Source organism: Nanorana parkeri, unplaced genomic scaffold (genome assembly GCF_000935625.1).
Source record: "Nanorana parkeri isolate BGI_ZX_2015 unplaced genomic scaffold, ASM93562v1 scaffold109, whole genome shotgun sequence".
In the NCBI taxonomy this organism is placed as follows: Eukaryota; Metazoa; Chordata; class Amphibia; order Anura; family Dicroglossidae; genus Nanorana; species Nanorana parkeri.
Genome location: NW_017306377.1, coordinates 568,878 through 591,672, shown reverse-complemented (window position 1 = coordinate 591,672; position 22,795 = coordinate 568,878). Strand labels below are relative to the sequence as shown.

At 43.9% G+C, this 22,795-nt stretch overlaps 1 protein-coding gene across 3 annotated transcripts in view; it reads left to right on the top strand.

Annotated features, from left to right (window-relative positions):
- The window catches only part of NADK (NAD kinase), a 70,662-nt gene that overhangs the window by 21,959 nt on the left and 25,908 nt on the right, over window positions 1–22,795 (top strand). For 2 of the 3 annotated variants that reach the window (XM_018553085.1, XM_018553084.1), the window contains 2 exons: window positions 3,022–3,235; window positions 12,164–12,247. In XM_018553085.1, coding sequence (XP_018408587.1) covers window positions 3,057–3,235; window positions 12,164–12,247 — 263 coding nt within the window. In that variant the 5' untranslated portion in view covers window positions 3,022–3,056. Of the gene's footprint in view, window positions 1–501; window positions 510–3,021; window positions 3,236–12,163; window positions 12,248–22,795 lie in introns of all 3 variants that reach the window. The other variant, XM_018553086.1, reaches the window with a different exon arrangement.

Here is a 22,795-nt window from a genome sequence, read left to right as displayed (position 1 = left end):
AATAAATGTTCATGTATTTAGGCAGGATGGCTGCTGGCTGTATGTGGGCTCATTTTAAAGGACAAGCACTCTTGTAGTAAACATTGCACTAGCCCCCTAACTGGACTAGAATCCCCCACCCAGCTGCTTACTTATCTGAGTGTAACAGCCGTGACCTCCTCCTCTAGGTGGCCCTGCCGGGGGCCTCATAGATTTGAATGAGGCCGTACTATGAGACACTCGCAGAGCTGCTGTTATGGGCTCGGGTAAGTAAGGAGCTGGGTGGAGGAATTCCGGGTTAGTTTAGGTTCGGTGGATATTGAGGGTGGATGAGCACACTTTTTTAGTAACGGTACACTTGTCCTTTAAGAAGATTTGGCATCTTAGAAATTTGAATGAACATTAATGACATATTTTGTGATTGGTTGATGTGTTTTGTATGATTTTATTGCGATTGTTCCTTCCAGTTGTTTGTGGTTATAACAGTTACATATTTCTAGCTGGACTGTCATCCTTTACACTCATCAATTGTATTGAAATTTTTTAAGGAGGAACTGAACTCTGGAGGCTCTATCACATAAAAGGACAGGCAGAGGGTAAAGAACTAGTCAGCGGTAGCTGTGATCTTTTCCTATTACTGAAGCTGGGTGCACACCGAGCAAATCCTGCTGAATCGGCTGATTATCTGTGGGTGGCCTTATCTTCTCAGCAGAAGTCAATCATTAGATCGACTTTTCCCAAAGGGACATGCTTGAAAATCATTGGCCAAACAACAGTGCTTGCAGCCAATGAGCTGCATGCACTGTCTGAGTATACTGACAGCGACCGGCGGCACCGTTAGAATACAATGTACACATCAGGAGATTCTTTCATCCGTGATGTTAGCATGGGTGGCGGAATCTGTCAAATAAAAAAAGTGTGTACCCAACTTTACATTGGCAACTTTACAGCGCTTGTCCTGCGCTGTGTCTCTGTATGGAGGCAGCCATCTTGAATTTTGCTTCCATGTGTCGGAGTGCGCAGCGAGGAGAACAGTTAGCAGTACAGCAGTGGCATCATCAAACCTCACAACAGATCTCCAGAGACAGCATTACCTTAAAGGAGAACTATGGGGTTAAGTCTTTTCCCTATAGTTCTCCTTAGGGTAACGGGAGGACACAAACTAGCGTCCTCCTAGGCTCAGTATACCATGAGCTACAGCCGGAACGGATCCTGACAATTCTGTCTGGATCCACCCAGCTGCATGAGTGACAGCTGGCTCTGCCTATCTAGAGTCCGTGCTGGAGGATCGGACAGGGGAGGGGATCCCTGCAGGGCGCCGTGAGTGACAGTTGCGGCTCTCTGCTCGGATAGATCGAGAAGTGAGCGAGCGCCGGTATGTGTTCACTCACTTCCTGATCTACTGAGCCGACCTGTGACAGTTTCATTGTCACAGGTCGGCTCAGATTATGAGGCTGAGTGAAAATCACTCGCCTCATAATTCTCCTATCCCGCGGTATACTGAGACGCCGCAGTATACCGCGAGCAGCTGACGCCGCAGCTGAAGCGGATCGCGACAATTGTACCGTGATCCGACCAGCTGCGTGACTGACGGCTGGCTCTGCCTATCTAGGGGCAGAGCCAGCTGTACCCGCCCCCTCTCACTTCCATTCTGCCAGTCACCGCTGGCGGAGCGGGGCATCCAGCCCCTCACCTGTCACGGCAGAGAGCCGTGACAGGATCGAGAGGTGAGCGAACGCCGGTATGTGCTCGCTCACCTCCCGATCTACTGAGCCGACCTGTGACAGTCTAATTGTCACAGGTCGGCTAGAACTATGAGGTGAGTGAAAAGCACTCGCCTCATAGTTCTCCTTTAAAGCCCCAGTCACACTTGGGAATGGGGCCAGATTGCGAATTCCTGTGTAAGACTCGTGCGATCAGCTGTGGGCAGGAGCTGCTGTGCTATACATTGACTGGTGACGCCACCTCAGCTGTTTGCAGACAGTTCGTATGTAATTGCACATCTTGCGATTGCCTGCGGACACCCCACCCGAACGCAGACTGATTGTGTCTAGCTGAAAATTCAGCATGGATGGAGGATCCCCTTTCCTTAGCTGTCACAATACCTAAACAGTGACTGTAAAACAGGGGGGTCCCGGCATGGCCACACACTGGTCTCATTTTGGCATCGCTGAGTCATCAGGAATCGTCCAAAATTCGACCACTGTATGGCCAGCTGTAATTTCACATCTGTATGTAAACCGCTATGAGGCTCAAGGCACAGGAGTGCTCAGGCACCCTCACATACAAAGGAAGCAATTAGTTACCTCCAGGCATACCTGCCTTTAATCTATTTATTGCTTGTTTTTAGGAAGTACGGGCTATTTCTTTAATTTAGCCTTTTCTTGCTGTCTATGTACCTGTTGCAGACATTTCCCTGACGTCCTGTGTGGTGAAACATGTCCGGTGGCAGAAAAACAAGGGAAATACTTCAACGTTCTAGCCAAAACTTTAGAAAAGTTTTGTCTAGAAGTACACTTTTGAACACCCTTATCTTGTGTCTGTGGGTAGACTTTAATCATCAGGAGGTGTTTTGTAACCTACCCACATGGGAGAAGTTCAGCTGTTGTCATCGGCAATATGTCATTTCTGCAACTTTTATTGCAATCCTGCTACGTGACAACCTGAGGTGAGTTGGTTTTCTTCCTCCTTTGGCAACACGGTATCCTGTGTGTGTACTGAGCAGACTTCTCGTTCCCAGCCAGTGCTGTCCTGGAGTGCTAGCCTATAGTAGGGAGAGGAAGCCGGGTGGGGTTTCCTTCATTCTCCGACTGCACAGGGAAGGAGAGACAGGTATTTGTATGGCTCTCACTTCCCCTTCAGGCATGGGGTGTCTATTGCCGTGTGATTGTTTGGGTGGAGGAAGCACAGTGCGAACTAGTGTCAGTCTTACCTATGATGTGCATGCAAGAATCTGCATATTGCTAAAAATAAAACATCTGTTATGCAATGCCAATGTGTCATTTGGTATTATATGTCGACTTTTTTATTTTATTTTCACAGTCATTCTCCTTGAGTGAGGCATTCCCAATTGTACAATGGAGAGATCCCAGAGCAAGGTTTGTGGCAAAGACCAGAGCGTGAGCTCAGAAGAGGGATTTATATTCGCACCCTGTGACTGCGAAGAGGACGTAAGTCGCGGGAAACCCATCCGAGGGAGGACAAAGTCCCGCAGCTTGTCTGCTTCACCGGGACCTGGAAGTAGTAAGGAGTTCAGGTGGGTGCATTTACTGTGCATTGTTTGCTGAATCAGTCCACCATAATTCACAACTTGGTTACAGGAAGACTAGTGGACTGGGTCATTGCATCTCTTGCAGGCTTTGCTCACTTCTCTGCTCTTTGTTAGAAATGCTGTAGGTAATGTCTCACATTTTGTAAGATTCCCAATGATATCTTTAGGAGTGGAGTTGGATGCGCAAGATTCGATGCGCAAGTTGGAAATAGATCACCCGCAGTGAGGCCACTTCGTAGTACAGTGCACAATAGCATTATATGACACTTGTAGATTTTTGTTAAAGTTAATCTTTAGGAAGATGTAAAAGAAAGCGATGAATCCAGCTCTGTATTCATTAAAGGGTAATTCCGCTTTCCCAGGTGAATTTGGGAAAATGTAATTACACCCTCCAATCTGGCCCTCCCCCCCACTATACTTATCTTTGGACGAACACTGCTTCAGCTCCGCTGTGTAGGTATATCCGGTATTCATACCCCGTACTTCCGTCTAGAGCAGCCCTGCACTCTGGATTTTGAATTTCGCTGGAAAATGGCAACCACTCATTGCTAAGTGGTCACCTGACTGCACTGACCAATGAGAAGCGCTTCTTAGCAAGAAGTACTTCTCATTGGTCAGGTGACCGCGCTGACCAATGATTGCTTGCCATTTGTCAGCAAAATTCAAATTCCAGAGCGCAGGACTGCACCAGACGGATAGTATTGTGTCCTGTTAGAGAAATGTTCCTTTGTTTTATCTCCCACTGACAATACGATAACAAAAATATGAAACAAGCTTATAAAATATGAATGTCCTATAAATAAAAGCATTTAGGCTCCATATTGCAATACTATATGAAAATACTTTCTAATTAAAAATACTCTGGATTTTTATTTTAGGAAGCACATTAGTTGATCATTGTTATCAGTAGAGTTCATTACATCATTGTCCAATCTTCCATGATCATATTTGTTTGAAAGGTGGTGTTGGGCTTTGACAGATCTGTAAAAGATTGTTTTGTCTGCGTAACACCCTTTCCAACAAACAGAACGTGTAGCGTGTGCTCATGATCACGGGACAGTGAAAACATTTGATTTTGCTGCTATCTGATAAGCAGCTTGTTAGAGTCCTTCCTGTCATATCGATATTCATAGGCTGAAGAAACGCACACAGTCTTGTTTATACATAGCCTAAAGTCACAGGAGCATCGCCAGGCATAGGGGCTCACAAATAGTTACTTATCCTAGATGGGTTCTGGTATGGATTTTAGGCCTCATTCACACAGCCAAGTGGCGGCCCGTACAGATCTGTGCAGCGTGCACTGCCATATCGGGCCGTTCCCGGGAAGGACAGCTGCTGCGTGTGATTGTACGCATAAGCCTGTTCTTCCCCATGGAAGAACAGGCTGCACTGTTCGCGCTAGACGCACTAGAAGCGTCCAGTACGCTTCTAGTGCTTTAGGGACGCACTAGAAGCCTGGCACACCACAATGGCACAGGGACGCACTAGAAGCCTGGCACACCACAATAGCAGCTGCAGCCCCCAATGTGTCCCCACACCAAATCCAACAAGTAAAACAAAAGGCAAACGCATTTATCAATTCATAACTAGCTCTAAAGCAAGGTGCACATGGAAGGGTTTTACGCAATGCAAAAGCAAAAATTTCCCAGCACACTTACCAGCCAGCCTACATTTAAAAAAAAAAATAATGCTTGGTATAACACAATGGATCAGATAAGACTGAATGGGGCGTAGGTATATATGATTCAGTTATGTGTTGGGTCACACATAGATAGTATTCTGCCCGCGTGGTGATTTTGTGTATAATGGGCTTACTATCTGGGGCTCCCGGGTTGCTCAGAAATCAATTATAGGATGAAAACACTTTAACAGTATTGTTAGCATGGACACATTGATGCCTAACATGCTCACTTGAAAGTGAACCTGTTATGAAAGAAGTATGGAGACTGCCATTTGTGGCCTTCTTCAGAAAATTCCAAGCGCCAGATTCTGATTTAAGTACTTTTAAATCACAGAACTGACACAAGCATGCTATAGCAAGAGTCGGAAAAATTGTCAGAATTCCTGACCTCTGGGTCACAGACTAAGACCAAATTAAAGCAAAAGATAAGTATGACATCTAGGGAACGAGCTTTCTCTAAAGGAGAGGCAAGACATGCTGGCCTCTCTTATTTTCTTATGACAGATTTGCTCTCAGAAAATACCTGTTAAAGGTAGGTATTTTTACTAATAGCAGCCAGTAGATAACACAAAGCTAGAGCACCAGCTTTCTCTGCTCTTTTGAAGGAGAACTGAATGGCAGGAGAGATCAGATTACACAGATGTATGATTTAGTGGCGGGACACATCCCCTCCCTATTTCCTAGCAGATGTAGGACAGTCTTGCTTAGTCACTTATTAGCGATGCACCGATTCCGATACTAGTATCGGTGCCGATACACGTATTCACCCAAATGCTCCGATACCTTCCCCGATACCGGAACTTACGGTCAGAGGAAGATTTCCTCTGATCGGCAGTGCCGTAGGGGAACATGGAGCCAGCTTCCCGTGCGATCAGGAAGCTGGAGGAAAGTAATGACCTGCCTCCCGGCTTCCTGATTGGCCGGGAAGCCAGCTTTCCAGCCAGTCGGCATCGAACCGGTTTCCCAGCCAATTAGGAAGCTGGGAGGCGGGTCACTACTCGCCGCCCAGCTTCCTGATCGCACGGGAAGCGGGCTCCATGTTACCCTACGGCAATCAGGAAGCCAGGTAGCATGTCAATAGCCACTGCCCGTCTTCCTGATTGCCCGGGAAGCCGGCTCCATGCCAGCAGAAGCACCGGTATTGGTACTCAGTATCGACAGCAAAATATCTGTACTCGTACTCCCTATCACTTATACACAGTCTGCCAAGAAGTAGGCAGAATTTACATGTCCACCTAGAAACTATTCCATGAATGCACGCTGTACATAATGCACAAATGTATAATAAAATAATATTAATTCATATTTATAAAGTGTAAACTTTAAGAAGAAAATTGTACTTTTCCATTAAAATGTTTATAAGCCATGACGGGTACACCTACATAACAAGCAGAACTGGCATGGCCGGTGGTACCATTTGATTAAGGGTCAGAGGACCTCAACAAATGAATGAGCAGTCCTTCAGTTACATTGGAAGGTACTGGCCAGTGAAAGTGATTCTTTTCATCTAATTATAATGAGAGCCTTTAATTAGACATAAAACCAGAGGAGAAAGGTTAGTGTTTGCAAAAACTCCAAAAACATAAATGGATTTCTGTCCGGCAACAAGTCCTTCTACTTCCTATAACAAGCCTGTTATATTCTCATACAATGATGTTGTATTGTGATCTCCCTCACTAATAATGAATGGCCTAGTAACTTAGTATATTAATGACAGAACCTCGCTATGAATAATTAATAGCAGGTAATGACATTGTACACAGAGACTACTCATCATACAGCTATAGTCCTGCTGCATTTGTCCTAACACTGGCCGAGTGTTCAGAGAGACAACAATGTCGAGTGTTTTATTTGAATACCATTTACAGACTCATAAGGACCATTAAAGAGCAGCTATGATGTATGTGGTGTAAGAGCGCATAACTTCGAGGTATTATTTACTGAGTATTGTCATTTTCGGGCCCATTCACACCATAACGCAGTGTGCAAACGTTTTTGTGCTTTGAGGGGGATTGTGTTTGGCCGCCCATTCAAAATGGTTTGTCCTCAGTGTACCTCAACACATGAAACAAAGGTCCTGCACATTTTTTTCAGAACATGGTAAGACAGCCAATGCCAGGACAAGGTCACTCTGTGCACCCGGTGAAGATGACACTGTTGGTGTCAGTGGGGGAAAAAAAAATAGGGGGCTTTAAGTGTTCTGGGGCTCTGGATAGGCGTGGGGAAGGGGAATGGGGGTTCTGGAGGGGGTTAATGAGCAATGCAGCAGACTAGGTGGCCCAGGGGAGAAGGGGGGCACTGTGGGGAGACCGAGTCTCTGGATTGAACTGGGGCTTGGTGTTTTGCGGGGGCACTGTGGGACATTGTTGGAGGTTTGGGGCACTGTGGGGGTCTTAAGGTAGCAGATATTCCAATCCCCCTTTCCCCATTTGCTTCAGACCTTCCATTAGTACAAGCCCACATTGGGAAAGGAACAGGACCTTGCTTTCCAGTGGGTGCCCATATTGATGACAGGTCTGCTGGTTCCTTGGGAGGCATTGATCTACAATGCCTCCTTATGATGCCTAATGGAGTAGTGGCTGTTACTGGAATGCTCAGGTGCCCCCATGTCATTGCCCTAAACACAGCACACAGAACACACAGAACACATGAATCTGCATTGCAGTCATACAATGCAGGAGTGTTGCAGCGCACTGTAGATATGTGTTACAATGCAATCTTAATGGCTATATATATATAGTGAAACATGTTCAAATGCAGTCATCATGTAATCATGTTTTCCATCCTACCAAAATCCCACGGTACTTCCTCAGCAAAAAGATCATCATACTATATGCTTCAGGTAGTGTATTCTGTAACTAGTTTCCACCCTGATAATGTGTGTATATATCTTCAACCTTTCACCAGAAGGAATACTGAACCTTACACATGCAAGCATCTGTAATACCTTCTTCATAGCGCTCCAGTGCATTATATGAATTACTTTAACATAAAGGCAGCCCATATATTTTGAATGAGCACCATAGCGCATGAAAAATCAGACAAACTGTTGTTTAAAGCAGTGTGCTATGTGATGTGCTGACATGCGTGTGTATTAAGGGTTGTATGCAGGGTCCATTGGGGTGCCATTTTTAAAAATTGCCACTGTAGCCAACCAGACTGCAGATCGCTCATTACATTGCATTTTTGATAACACAGAAAAACATACATTCCCACGAAGTATAGATATTCGGCTGACTGCACACATATTCCATGTATGACCAGTTTCAGCAGTGTCAATCGCATGGTTGTTATGTAGGAGGGTGTTGTGCTGAAAGGTTTATGTGGGTGCTTGGATACTCATATATGCAACATATATGCAACATCTTCATTGTATTTTACAATTGGTTACCCGTTGTTTTTTTTTGAATGTTCTCATATGCCTATTAGGATTGCACATTTGTGTTTTCTTAACATCTGTGGTTTTGTGTTCCTCCTGTTCTGCATGTTGGTGTTCTTAGTAATGCTCTATTACTGGCATCATCTGTAAGGAGCTCACGGCAATGCTGGCTCTTGTATTGGAGTAAGCATGACTCTGCAAGATTCCGAGTCACTCCCCTCTCTCTCTCTCTCTTTGTTGTCTGGCCTACAGTATTGTGAACCCACTCAGAGGTGGCCCTTGTGCTGTTTAGTTTTTATGACTATGCTGGCTGACAAAAAACCAGGGCAAGGCAATGTTCATGTATTGTACATAGCAGCCATTAAAGAAGTTTGCTTCCATTTGTCATACCTAAAGTATCAATAGCTGGAGTCTGGTTACACACACTGGTTTTAGTCGATAGAAATGCCCTCCGCACACCTTACAGCAGTCCCGGCCAACAGAAACGATGGTGCTTGTAGTAACTACCACGGATGGCACCGTGCAAGATGCAAGATGAAGAGACAGGTCACCAGCGCTCAATGATTTGAATAAATGTCCTTTTTAATGGACAAAGATGTCACAATGATCAACAAAGCCGACGTTTCGGGGCCGAGCAGGGTCCCTTCTTCAAGGCAGAACGACGTGACAGTCACATCGTTCTGCCTTGAAGAAGGGACCCTGCGCGGCCCCGAAACGTCGGCTTTGTTGATCATTGTGACATCTTTGTCCATTAAAAAGGACATATTTATTCAAATCATTGAGTGCTGGTGACCTGTCTCTTCATGGTTACACACACTCACACTTTTGGACTTGTTTTTATACATAGGGTTAAGGAAAGAAAAGGGTTGGTGCTGGCATGCTGGGGCTTGTAGTTTGACCACAGCTGAGGGTCATAGCTTGTCAAATCTGGTGCTTAAAGGGTAGCCTGCTAAAACATTAGGTAAGAGGTGGAAGGAAGTGGTTTTAATCACAGTATTTCCTAATTACTTCAGTTCTGAGTCCTCTCCCCAAGAACTATGGTCTGTACCATTCCTGAGAGTATCTTTCCTCCAGCTGCGGCAGGAAGGGTCTCTCTTCTGGTATATTTCACATATTGCCTGACAATATCAGTCCCATATTTAAATATCAGCTGTGGCTTGACTAACTCTCTAAAGTGACTTAAAACTCAGGAGTTAAATCTTAAAAATTCATTTGAGTACCTTTAATTATTAACAAAAATGTATCTTATTTGTGTATCACTCGGCTGTAGATCCTCCAATCATCTCTGAATTGGTGCCGACACTGTCCTTCCTTCTGGAGGGGGGCTACTTTTGTTTCCCATGGTCCCTGTTTGTGTTGTAAAGTGGTCACCACTCCAAGCTCACTCTTGTGATGGACTACAATCTCAATACAAATGAGTAAAGTAAAATTGAGATTGTAGGCCATCACAGGAGTGAGCTTGGAGTAATGGCTACTTCACAACACACACACGGACCATGGGGTACAAAAGTAGCCCCCCCCCAAAACCGCTTCCGGTTTTTTTTTTTTGTTTTTTTTTTCCCCCTGACCCCTCACCTTGATTCCCGGGATCCGCTGCCCCATCTTGGATCCCGGGACCGGCTCCGAGGGCGTCAGGAGGAGGAGGACGGGAGATCAGCTCCTTGCTGATCCCCGTCCGGGCTGTGAATGCAGAAGTGATGTGTGTTACATCACTTCCGCATTCACCTGTCAGTCATCTGGAGAGAGAAGAAGCTGATAAAGCAGATCTCTGCTTTATCAGCTTCTTTTGGGGTCCATAGGTGATATTAGGGGTCCTAGAGACCCCTAATATCTCCATAAAGAGGACCTGTCAGTGTGCCTTTGCTATTATATAGGGGGTTGTTATCCCCCTATATAATAGCAATAACAATAAGTGCAAAAAAAAAAAATATAAATAAAAAAAAAGAAAAGTAACACATAAAAAAATAAAATAAAATAAAAGCCACATATAAAAAAAGGGGAAAAAACCCCCCCAAAATGTTTAACTCCCCCACCCCCACGTTTACGCGCCTATAAACGTAAATACGCGTCCGGTGCCCCAGCGCGCAAAAATTACAATTGCGCTACACATGTTACATATCGCCGCGAACGTCGCAGTGAGAGCAATCATTTTAGGGCCATCAATCACTGATAACACTAAACTGATGAGCGGTAACAGCTTTTAAAGCGTCGCCTAGGGCCAATTTTGGGTATTATCGTTTTTTGAGGTTTCGCGCGCGCACGCAATTTTAAGGCTTGACATGTTTAGTGTCTTTTTACCCGACGTGACCCCATCTTTTATATTTTACCAAAAAATTGGGTAATAATAAATGTTTTATCATTTAATATAGGGGAAACTGTTTTTTTTTTTAAAATTTGGTAATTTTTCCTTAATATAGTAAAAAAATAAAACCCCCAGTGGTGAATAAATACCACCAAAAGAAAGCTCTATCTGTCCCCAAAAAAGGGTATAAAATTCATTTCAGTACAGCGCTGCATGACGGAATAAATGTCAGTCAAAGTACCGCAGCGCTGAATACTGAAAAATGGCCTGGATGGGAAGGGGGTTTAACACCGCGGATGTCAACTGGTTAAAGGAGTTGATGGAATAAAAACTTAATTTACTGTTAGAATTTCGAAGATTCGAGAAAAAATTTCCATTCTGCTCTTTTGATTTTTATTTTGTCACCGTGGTCAAAAATGTTTGTCAGTTTTGCTTCCATTAAAATGGAGCTTTACCCCCTTTCACTAAAAATCACAGCAGCATGCAGCTCTACATGCTGATTTAAAATCATCTTACATTTACTAGTTTAAAAAACTTGTTTTTCATTTATTTACAAATAGAATTAATCTACTTCCTGGTCCTCTTCTGGCACAAATGATGTAATGTGCCAAAGCATTGCATCCTGGGAAGGTTACATCAGCAGAGCATTGCTGGGAAATCTCAACTGTAATCTCATGAGATTTCAGGGAAAGGCATTTTCCTCCCCTGAGATGAAGTGCATGGTCACATTTTCTAGTCACATGTGCCAGAGCTCCAGGAAGTAAAAGGAGATCTAGTATCCTGCCTCTTCTACTGTCGTGGTAAACAACCTGCTTCCCTATTTATAATGGTCTGGCCCTCTAGCAACTTCAATGCCAAATTATAGCTAATTTGCCTACAAACGTCAGGTGGTCATAATAATCTGGCCACTCAGTGTAATGGCCACTGTCAGAAGACAGGGTAAGAAAAGAGAAATAAGGTATGCAAAGAATACTAAGCCGGCAATTATCTAGAAGTATGTGTTTGTAGATTGTCATTACTAAACATTTCTAAAGTTGTGTTAGTTGTTATTTTAAAGATCTGGGTAAAGTTTATCTTTAACTATTAGAAAATCAAATGTACGTTCCGAAAACAATTTTCTTAAAAGAAAATTCTATTTGTATCTGTCCATCTTTAAACTGACATTATTCATTTATTGTAATATCTGGGCAATGCTTTCTCTTCATGGGCTAGAAAATATTTTGCAGATAACTATAATACAAAACTTAATACCTGGATGACCTAAAATCTGTTACTGGGTTCAAACTTTATTGTGAACCTTTTCAAAGAAACAGTAAAAATATTGAAAAATAAATTGAATAAATTTTCTGTGAATGAGAATACATGAAACTGTTTATGTCGTCTGTAATGTGAATCCATTTACATTTGAAAAGTCAACCATCTGGATACAAAGCTTTACGACAGTACATCTTTCTTTATTTGTTGCTGTTTTGTTTAAAATGCAGATTCTTTCTGATAAAATACTTCCTGTGTAGAAAACTGTAATTAATATTTGCTCATTATATTCCGCAGGAGAACGCGATCCATGCATGGACCATGCCCAGTAACCACGTTTGGACCAAAAGCCTGTATGCTGCAGAATCCAAAAGGGATCATGTGAGTCCTTCCCGGAAAGTGAAGGGAAAATTCTGAATGCTGTCTATACTGCCATTTCCACTCTCTTATTGTATTCATACTTATTATTTCTGGAAGTGTCGAAGCATCTCATACAGTAACTGTGTAAAGTGCACTACCATTGGCAACCAATATGATTTATCTCTATTTATTATTGGTATTTATATAGTGCATAATGCACCTTCACAACAGGTCCCTGCACTCGAGGAGCTTACAAGCAAAGACCTCTATATAACATGCATGCACACATACAGGGCGGATTTAGACCGGAGCCAATTAACCTTCCAGCATGTCTTTGGAGTGTGTGTAGAAACCGGAGTACATGGAAGAAACCCACGTAAGCACAAGGAGGACATGCAAACTTGCAGATAGCGTCCTGACCAGAATATGTACCAGTGACGTGCCATGCCTTCTGTGCTGGGTGAGGCATCCCCCAGCCTGCCAATGCTCCGCCCCTGTCCTGCCGAAGCCCCGTTCCCTAGCTCAGTCACCAAGCTGTGTGGGGAGGAGACAGAGAGGAGCCTTCCTGTCCCTCACTTGTTCATCACTGCTGAGGCATCGAGATTGATGGCCTTAGTGTTTTTTTTCTTCTTTTTTTTTATTGGCCAGCTTGGACCAATAGTGCTTTTCTATTGGTCTAAGCCATCTACAGAGCGCACGCCTCTAACACAGAGTAGAGGCCTTGACCGCTCTTGTCTCACCAAGTTAGATTACACAAGCAGTAGGGAAGCCCGCTGCTGTGTAACCTAACTACCTGTCAAAAGCCGGATCCATTTGTCAGGTATGAAGGGATCTCTGATTTCTGGGATTTTGGCCCCATTCACACCTATGCGTATTGTAATATGCGCGTCTGTCGCGCGACCGCCACGCGTTTTTTTAACCGCGATTCGCGGTAAAAAAGTCGCGCGACCGTCGCGCGATTCCAAAGGCTACTTGGCAGTATACAAATGGAAAACGCCCTACAAAACGGACCAATACGCAGCAAAAAACGCTCCGGGACCTTTTCATGCGTGGGCCGTTTTGTAGTGCGTTCGGGACGGGCGGAAATACGGACAGGTGGGAACGATACCATTGACTACAATGCAATTTATTTTTTTGACCGTTTTGTAGAGCGTTCATCGAGCGTAGGACGCGCTACAAAACGGTCAGGTGTGAATGGGGCCTTACTGCATTTTGAATATAGTCAGTGATTGAATCACCTTATTACATAACTCAACTCTTTTAAGATTATAATGTTGTTACAAGTATTAATGTACAGTATTTATTACAGTCATAAAATGATATGAATTGTCCTTTTAAATGCTCATCTCAGAATTGCAATTCTTAAGTTTTCTTATCGAAAGATTTTTTTCTGCGGTAGACAATCCTTTTTATTGGTTGACGTGATTGCTGGTAGCAAGTGCACAGAGTTACTTTTTAACTGATTACTGTTTTAGTCGGTATAAAGGGAATGATGACATGCATGCACTTGGCTGATGTTTACTCATGTGGGTGTTTTATGCTTCTGAGGTTTGTTCTGGCCTTGTATATAAAACACACAGACCAAAATCTGATTACCCTTTGTTGGTGAAGGAAGACTTGTGAGCCTTACCCTTTGTTGGTGAAGGTAGACTTGTGAGCCTTACCCTTTGTTGGTGAAGGTAGACTTGTGAGCCCTACCCTTTGTTGGTGAAGGTAGACTTGTGAGCAATATCCTTTGTTGGTGAAGGCAGACTTGTGAGCCTTACCCTTTGTTGGTGAAGGTAGACTTGTGAGCCCTACCCTTTGTTGGTGAAGGTAGACTTGTGAGCAATATCCTTTGTTGGTGAAGGTAGACTTGTGAGCCTTACCCTTTGTTGGTGAAGGTAGACTTGTGAGCAATATCCTTTGTTGGTGAAGGTAGACTTGAAAAAAAAAAAAAAAGGCTCCATGCAGGTATAAAAAAAGACACAATTGAATGCAGTTATCATTTCATACATGTACCGGAATCTTGCTATGTTCACATTATGTGCGGTGACTGGTGTTCTTCTGCACTGGATCACTGCCAGTCACTGCAACTGCACATGATAAACACTTGTTCACACTACAATGCCGCCTTCCGGTGCATACGTGCTGGATTTTTCCACAAGGCACCATAGCTCACCTGATGTCACAGCTCTGCTGCTGTAGATAGATCTGAATAAAATGTCACTTTGACATTTCAGTAAAGTTTAAAAACAAACAAGTAAACAGTGGCTTGCGTTGCAATGCAAGGCACCGACTCCCACCATTACACTGGCCCGCACGCTAAAACACTATGTATGTGTAAGCATAGCCTCTGTCTTTATATTGGCCTCCTGTTCCCCTACACAGAAGCACTCTGATTTGAAATAGGGAAGGGGATCATTAGGAGCCAATCTGATTATGCTGCATTCACATGTGGTAACAGGAGGAGAGTGAACAGAACCAATGACTTATCATTAGCGATGAGCCTGGAGTTGGTGGGAACCCATTTCGCCCAAACCAGCTCAAAACTGTGATTGCTCCAACCCTCCCAACCCAATCAGTTGTGGAGAGGCTCATTCCTACCCCTCAGCTATACAACACAAAGGGTCAGGAATCGATTCTGGTGCCATTGATTGGGCCGGGAGGGAGCAGTGGAGATGATAGTTTTGAGCAGGCTTGGGTGAACTCAGACGAACTGGGTTTGCAACAAGACCAGCCTCACCTCTGCCTTTCATTGGATCATTATATTTACAATTTACAGCCTAATGCAAACTAAGGCGGCAGTTTTCCCAGGATTATTCTGCATCTGTGCTTGGTACAGAGAGATGAGAATGACGTAAGCAGAGATGTGAAAGGTTTTCTTCTACCATTCCTCGGCATGTCAGAACCTGTGAAATCAGCTTCTATGATGCAGCAGACATTTGCCTGTCTGTGTGTGCTCAGCACTTTTTTAGTTGATTGTATGAACACTGGTACACAGTTTGCAAGGGCGTTAGGTACTATGAAGCTGCTCTTTGTTTCTTAGTTGCTTTGGAATTTTAAAGAAGAACTCCGGGCAGAAGAAAACTTACCTTTGCAGCGCAGGGGTAGCCCCACTGTGAGGGTTAAGGGCTTGTTTTAGTCTAGGATGTAAAAAAACAAATATACTGACCTGAACCTCGGTCCCGTCTGGCTGCTAGACCAGTTCCCGGAGCCTCTCCCCTCCTCTGCACCAACGATGGAATGTCCCTCTGCGTCCCTACATCCAAATCACAGTATTGGACATGATGACTCACTGGAGCGAAGGGGTAGAGAGGCTGCAGGGACCGGTTCTGCAACCAGATGGGACCGAGGTTCTGCTGAGTATATCTTTGTTATTTTAGACCTTAGGCCAAAACAAGCCCCTAACCCTTGCAGTGCTGGGTAACCCCCACTGCAAGGGTCAAGTTTTCTTCTGGCCGGAGTTCTTCTTTATGAAGAGAATAAGTTAAAGTAATTCTTTCCTGAGAAAAACATGACGTGGATATGACTGTCGTTTTTCTGTGATAACATAGAGATATGTGATGTATAAGAATCCTCATCATTGTATGTAACCTGTCACAAAGTACATATGACATTGCAATATATTTCTGACAAACATTTTGGTGACTTTGTAACCGTGACTTGCAAGTTAAGGACCATCCTTGTAGTGAGTGCAATGTCAATGTTTAATGCCGCCCTGCCCACCTAGACTCACCTTTTGTATTGGAAATATTACTGATGTTCTGGCAGTTGGGGCAGTGAAAGTAAATGGTTCACCTGAGCAGTCAGAGTGTTGTGTGTAGGCTGTGTCATTGTATAGGGATTACACAGAGTAAACATAGGCATGGGATTAGACCTGTCTAACACGCTGCACTGTACACTAAAGCCACTCGATCACATATGATTAGATTCCTCTAAGGCTATCTGTATGTATAGTGGCATGAAAATATAGGATTTACAACCACATTTGCCTGAGGTGTCTGCACTGATATGCTGATAGCAGTTTTCATATTTGCACATGACAGGTGCACTTGAAAGTTTTTGCAGCCAGATTGGAATGACACCTATTTTATTTTATATTTGTTACATGTTGTCATTCACATTGTATAACTTAAAATATAAATTGCTGCTTACATTGTACTTGCCCTTTCCTGAAAGAGAGGATTTTCTCTAAAGGAGGGGGTGGAATATCTACTGCATTCAGCCCCCCCCCATGCCCGCCTAGCCCCCTGAGAGCCTTCAGCCGGCTGCAGATCCTCGGCATTCTGTCGAGCTTCCAGCCCCCCCTACTGCGCCAGTGTCAAACGGTGTCCCACAGGGCCCCCACATAGCCCCCCCCCCCGAGACCCTTTATTAATATTATTATACAGGATTTATATAGCACCAACTGTTTGCGCAGCTCTTTACGATATAAGGAAGACATTACTATCACAATACAATTCAAGATAAAATGGTAAGGAGGGCCCTGCCCCTGAGGGCTTACAATCTAAAAGGGAGGGGCCAGTGATTAATGAGGAGGTAGCTGCGTGGGGATGAATTTTTTGAGAGCGTGATGGTTCAGTGGTTAGGTTGAAGTGGGATAGGATTCCCTGAAGAGATGAGTCTTTAGGGATCGCCTAAAGGCAGTCGGAGTGGCAAATAGTCAGACAGGTTTGGGTAAATAGTTCCATAGGATGGGACAGACTAGAGAAGTCTCTACCTCACAGTTGCCCCCTCCTGAAAGCCTCATCCCTCACAGGGTCACCAAGTCTGCTACAAAGTCCCCCTAACACCCTCCATCCCCTCACAGTGATGCCTAGACCCATCCAGAGCCTTTCAGCCCCTAGCGCCCTTTAATTCCCTATTTTTATTTCCTCTTTTGAGAATAATTTACATTGGCATTGGTCTCATATAAGGTGAAGCACTGTCTTAGTGACAATTGGGGCTATAGGAAAGAACCACAGAGAGTAGTGGGCAACCATGACATTTAAACACACCCAGCTGTAACGAGATTGAAGATCTGGGTCAGTGTTTGCTAGACAGTAAAAATTAAAGCTCCTCTCTGGCATGATTACCTTTTATCAGGTTTATGGCAGCCAAACATTCTTGCTCCTCAAGCCAATTTCCATCGTGCAGCATTACTTCTATGTCAATCAGTTTACATGCTGGGATTAGTATAGCTCCCGCTGTACTTTCTGACCACTCCGGATGTAAGCGCTGCGGGTCTCATAGACCCCATTGCTGTGATTGCGTCTCCAACCCGCTCTGTTTACCGTTCACAAAACAAGGGGGAATTTATCAAAGCTGGAGCAGACAAAATCTGGAGCAGCTGTGCATGGCAACCAATCAGCTTCTTTCTTCAGTTTGTTCAGTAAAGATTTTGAAAATGAAAGAGAGAAGCTGATTGGTTGCCATGGACAGCCAATCCAGTTTTAATAAATTCCCTTCACAGCCTGTTGATTGAAACGCTGTTAAATTACAGTCTTGTTTTAAATATTAAATGTAATCAGGTAATAATTGTACTTCTTGTCCTTGCTATGGGAGAGGAGTCCACACTTCCATCACATCACTCTGACTGTCAGAATGGGAAAAGCTCCTACTGCACGATGGGTGAAGCTTTTTTCAGGTCTATACCTGCCAGTCCTGCCATGATGAGGATGAGCAGAAATGACTATACACAGGGCCATGTTTAGTAATACACGTGTGTAAAAACAGTATTTTGTGTCACATAGAGGACAGCTATTTTTTTTTAACCTGTAGATAGTCCGATACCTAGGCCGTTATTGTTGACTTGACATTTTCATGGCAGCAGCAAGAGGGAATAGTGGACCTACAGTCAATTTGAACCTATGAAAGAGCTGACTACCCAGGGTTTAAAGTAGACCTGTCAGAAAAATATGGTGGCTGCCATGGCTGATCACATTCTGATAATGCTAGTTGCCTGCTCTCCATTATAAATGAGCCCCTAAGTGTAAGTTGACGGGAAGTAGAATTTAAGGGGCATTTGATGAGCCATTTCAAGAGCCCTTTGCCTGTTGCCAGCATTTGATGGGAGCGGCCACCCCTGTTTGATGTCTGCAGCTCATGTCCCATTGTTAGGGACACGCACACCTAAATTTACTTCCTTAACCCTGTGATTCCTCCCCTCTGGGTATTTCCACCATCATCATACATTCATTGGATTTCAATCAGTAATTTTTACACAAGCAGGGATGACTCTTTATGAATACCTTGACTGTACTTCCTTCATCAGTAAATTGGTTTGTGTCACACATGCAGACAATCAATTGAATTTGGCGTCAACATTTCCTTATCATAAAATTCACAGAATGAACAACCTGTGATAGAAATCAGTCATTACCATATCTGGTTTGTAATGTAATTTTCTGGTCCTTATAAAGTTTAATAAAGACAGCCCAACTTTTATATGAGGAAGTTCCTAAACATTAGCTTATCTGGTTTATAGTTTACGCCATCTCCACGCCGGGTGATCATGGATTTCCTTGTAATGAATGAGTAACCCCACTTGGTGCTATTGCTGGAAATGTCCAAGTCCACTGAAGAGTCTTTTCCCAGGTAGTTTTTCTTCTACTCTAATGGAAACCTGTGTTTAAATCATATTCATTCAAAGCAATGAAGACGAGCTTACACATTTCTGAGGAGCAACTCTAAGCAAGAGGTAAAATGGCTGAGTGCTATTGAGGAACCTAGCTAATACTAGTATGCCCATTTAATATACCTTAAAGCAAAACTGTTGTATAGTTAAAGTCTCTCTTATTTTGGTATATATCTACTGCTAGCAAGCATTAGATATATGCCCCATGATTAAAAAATTAGGCAAAAACCTAAATACTTACCTGTTCCACGCCGCTCGCTCCCGGCTAAGAAACTCCCGGCTCCCGAACGCTGTGAAGGAGGAAGTAAGCGGGCGCATGCGCAGTGGAGGGGAGAGAAGAGAAAATTAACTGAATGGACGCAGCCGGGAGCGCGCACGTCGGACAGACACAGTTGGACACGAGGCTGCGGTGGATCAGAGACGGGCATCAGCACTAGAGGGATTGTCGGACACTAGCATAAGGAAGAAGATGATCGCAGCAGGAAGCATCAAATAAGGTTCCTGGCTCCTGTGGTGGCTGGTCACATGACTGTCTTTAAACATTTGCTCATGTGACATCAGCTCAGGCAGGTTGGGGATGACTTTCGGGCAGAACTGGAAAAAAACAGTGGCTCATTTGATTTGCCACCACGGGTGCCCAAAGCATCATTTTGTGATGCACAAGTAATGTGGGAAAGGTATAGAGCCCCGACACATTTTTACTGCAATCTGTGGTCTTGTTGGAGAGACTTGTGTCAGGACAGGAGGTGATAGGAAATCTTTTTAGTGGCTCACAGACAGCAACATACATAACATCAGTAAAACAAGGAAGTGTTTTTTTTATAGTCTGTCTTCTTGACCTGCTGTTACAGATCCTCTCTCTCTCTCTCTCTCTCTCTCTCTCCCTCCCTCCACCTCTCTCTCTTTCTCTCTCCCTCCCTCCACCTCTCCCCCTCCCTCCCTCCACCTCTCTCAGCTAATGTACTCCAGCTAATGCAGCATTCTGTGATGGTGTGGCACTGCTTCTAAATTCAGAGCAGCTTTGTCTCACATATAGGCAGTGTCTGCTTGCAATACAGTGGGAATAAACAATGTTCCAGGGGCTGTGGGTATCAATCAGTCTGTAGCTTGTCAATCAGCACCTGGCCACACCTTGTCTTGCCCACTGCTTTATGGATCGACAGCACTGCCTCTGTTGCTGAAACCCTCCAAATCTGGGAGGGGGAGCTTGCATGTGAGACACAAATAAAGAAGGATTTGGCTCAGTCACAGAATGTGAAGGAGGTTTTTTTTTAATTTTAGGCTTGTGCATCACATAGTAATGGATTTGGGATTTGTTTAGACTGTCATACAGAAGCCTTTAGTTGTCCTTTAGCCAGTTCATGTAGGAATAATCCATAAAGTAAAGTCTGGTTCTAATATGGTTCGATTGAAGATGGGTATGTTACCTCTGACCATTACCATATATAGTTGATAAGGTGACCCCCGCCGGCTTATCTCATGCTTGTCACTCTGATCTCATCTGTTTGCCTTGTGCAAGGAGATGGTCAATAAGAACCTTTTATAGTTTTCACTTCCTGAATTCTACCAGGTCAGAAGTTATTGGGTAGTGGGCTGTTATGCACTAAATCACATTGCAGGTTTATGGCCATTTTTAATATGACTTGCTGAGCTAAGGTGTGTTTGTCCTGCCTCTCTTGTTCAATATTCTTCATTTGGATCTTGTATCAGGAGATGGTCAATAAGAACCTCACTTCCTGAATTCTACCAGGTTAGAAGTAATTGGGTAGTGGGCTGGTATGCACTAAATTGCAGGGCAGATTTATGGCCATTTTTAGTAAGACTTGTTGAGCTAAGGTGTGTTTGTCCTGCCTAACATGTTCAATAATTGTTCATTTGCATCTTGTACCATAAGATGGTCAATAAGAACCTTTTACGGTTTTCACTTCCTAAATTCTACCAGGTTAGAATAAATGGGATTTTTGGGCTTGTATGTAGTAAATTGCAGGGCATCTTCATGGCCATTTTTAGTAAGACTTGTTGAGCTATGGTGTGTCTTATGTCTCACCAGTTCAGCATTGTCCATTTGGGCCATAAGATGATCAATAAGAATATTTTTTAGTTTTTACTTCTGTATTCTACCAGATTAGAAGTAACTGGGTAGTGGTCTTGTATGCAGTAAGTCGCAGGGGCCATTTTTAGCCAGACTCGTTAAGCTGAGGTGTGTCTGTACTGTATTGTTGATTTGGATTTGTGTAAATTGCTGCCGAAATTCCATGTTGACTTTCTATGATTGCAGAACGGGATGTAAATGCATCTATCTTCCGTTGGGCCTTTACTTGTGTAAGAGTCGACCAAGCACTGCTAAAATGGCCCATTTAACAAATTCTGAACGTTCAGAAATTTTGCAGGGCTCACCCGAAATTGCAGGGCTCACATCAGCAGCATGTCAAAATTGGCCAGATCTGAGCAAGGGCAAAAACAATTCTCGACTTCCATCATGCAATGGAATTTTAACCAACTGATGGCGTGATATAGAGGGTCACTAATGCATCATATGGAAGGCTCAAAGGCACGGGGGTGTTAGACATCCAGTTGTAGGAAAATGTGTGTAGAATTGTTTGTCAAAAGTTGTGTTTTTTTCAGTTGATTTTGTCTTAAGGGACTGGTCCATAAATTCTTGCTTGACCATTGACATTTCAGCAAGCTTTGTGAGACTTCTGTTCTTGATAAAGGACATGGCGTCATAAGAACATATACAAAGCCCGTATTACACTTCTCCTAAAATCATGTTGCAATCTCAGCCTATAAATGACAGCCTTTTCAAGTGTGAAGAAGAAAATGAAAACCTGTATAACTTGCCTTTTTTTCATCGAGGTGGGGAAACAACTAGTCTTGTGTCTGACACCCTGAGGAACTAAGTTTCTGTGCTCATTTCCCTATTACAACATACAGACTGCCGGCACTGGTTACAGTAGAATACGGGACTCCTGGTGTACCATCTGTGCTTTGTTTATTCCTAGTTCAGATCTGTTCAGTTGGAACATGACATAAGCAGTGGCAACCTTGGAATCTCCCACACATGCATGCCTAAGTGTTGCATCTATGCAGGGCCGGGCCAAGGGGTTAGCAGAAGAGGCCACTTCAATAGGAGGGGGTGCTGAGAAGTGCCGGACGTGCAACCTTTGCAGCTCATGTTTTGGGCGTGGGGGGGTACACTTTGGCATTTTCACCTTAACTGCTAAAGGACCATTGTTGCTGCACTACAGCTTTGGGAAACCGAAAACCGGCAAATATTTTTCACAGACAAGGTTGTTGTTTTACTTAATTTGCCTTGTGACTGGCATACATACAAATAATGGAGCTCTTCCAAGCAGAACTCCAAACAAACCGCTAAATACACAAATGAAATATTAATAAGTGAGCTTTCTTTTTACTTTTTAAAGGATTTATATTTCTGTTTGTCCGGTCCTGAGAATTCCACAGCCTACCAGACACCACAGCCAGTTGGATGAGACCTATTACAGTTAAGGAATGCAGTGGTGTGTGTGTCCTCAGCCTACTGACCGAACAGAGCAAGGGCAGCAGAAGAAGGATGAGGTCATCCCTCTTCTCACTATGCGTCCTCTTCTCCCCCCCTTCCACCTTCTGGCTGGACAGCAGAAGGATGAGGTCATCCCTCGTCTCCTTCTCCTCTTACACAGTGTCCTCTCCCCCCCACAGTCTTCTACCTGGACAGCAGAAGGATACAGTCATCCCTCTTCTCACTTTGTGTCCTCTCTGCCTTGACAGATCAAGCGCAGCAGCAAAAGGATGATGTCATGCCTCTTCTCTTCTCACTCTGTGTCCTCCAGCCCCCTTCCCCTCAGCCTTCTGACTGGACAGACCAGCAGCAGAAGGATAAGGTCATCCCTCTTCTCTTCTCACTCAGTGTCTCCAACCCATCCCCGTCCCTCAGTCTTTTTACTGGTCAGAGCAGCAGGAGAAGGATA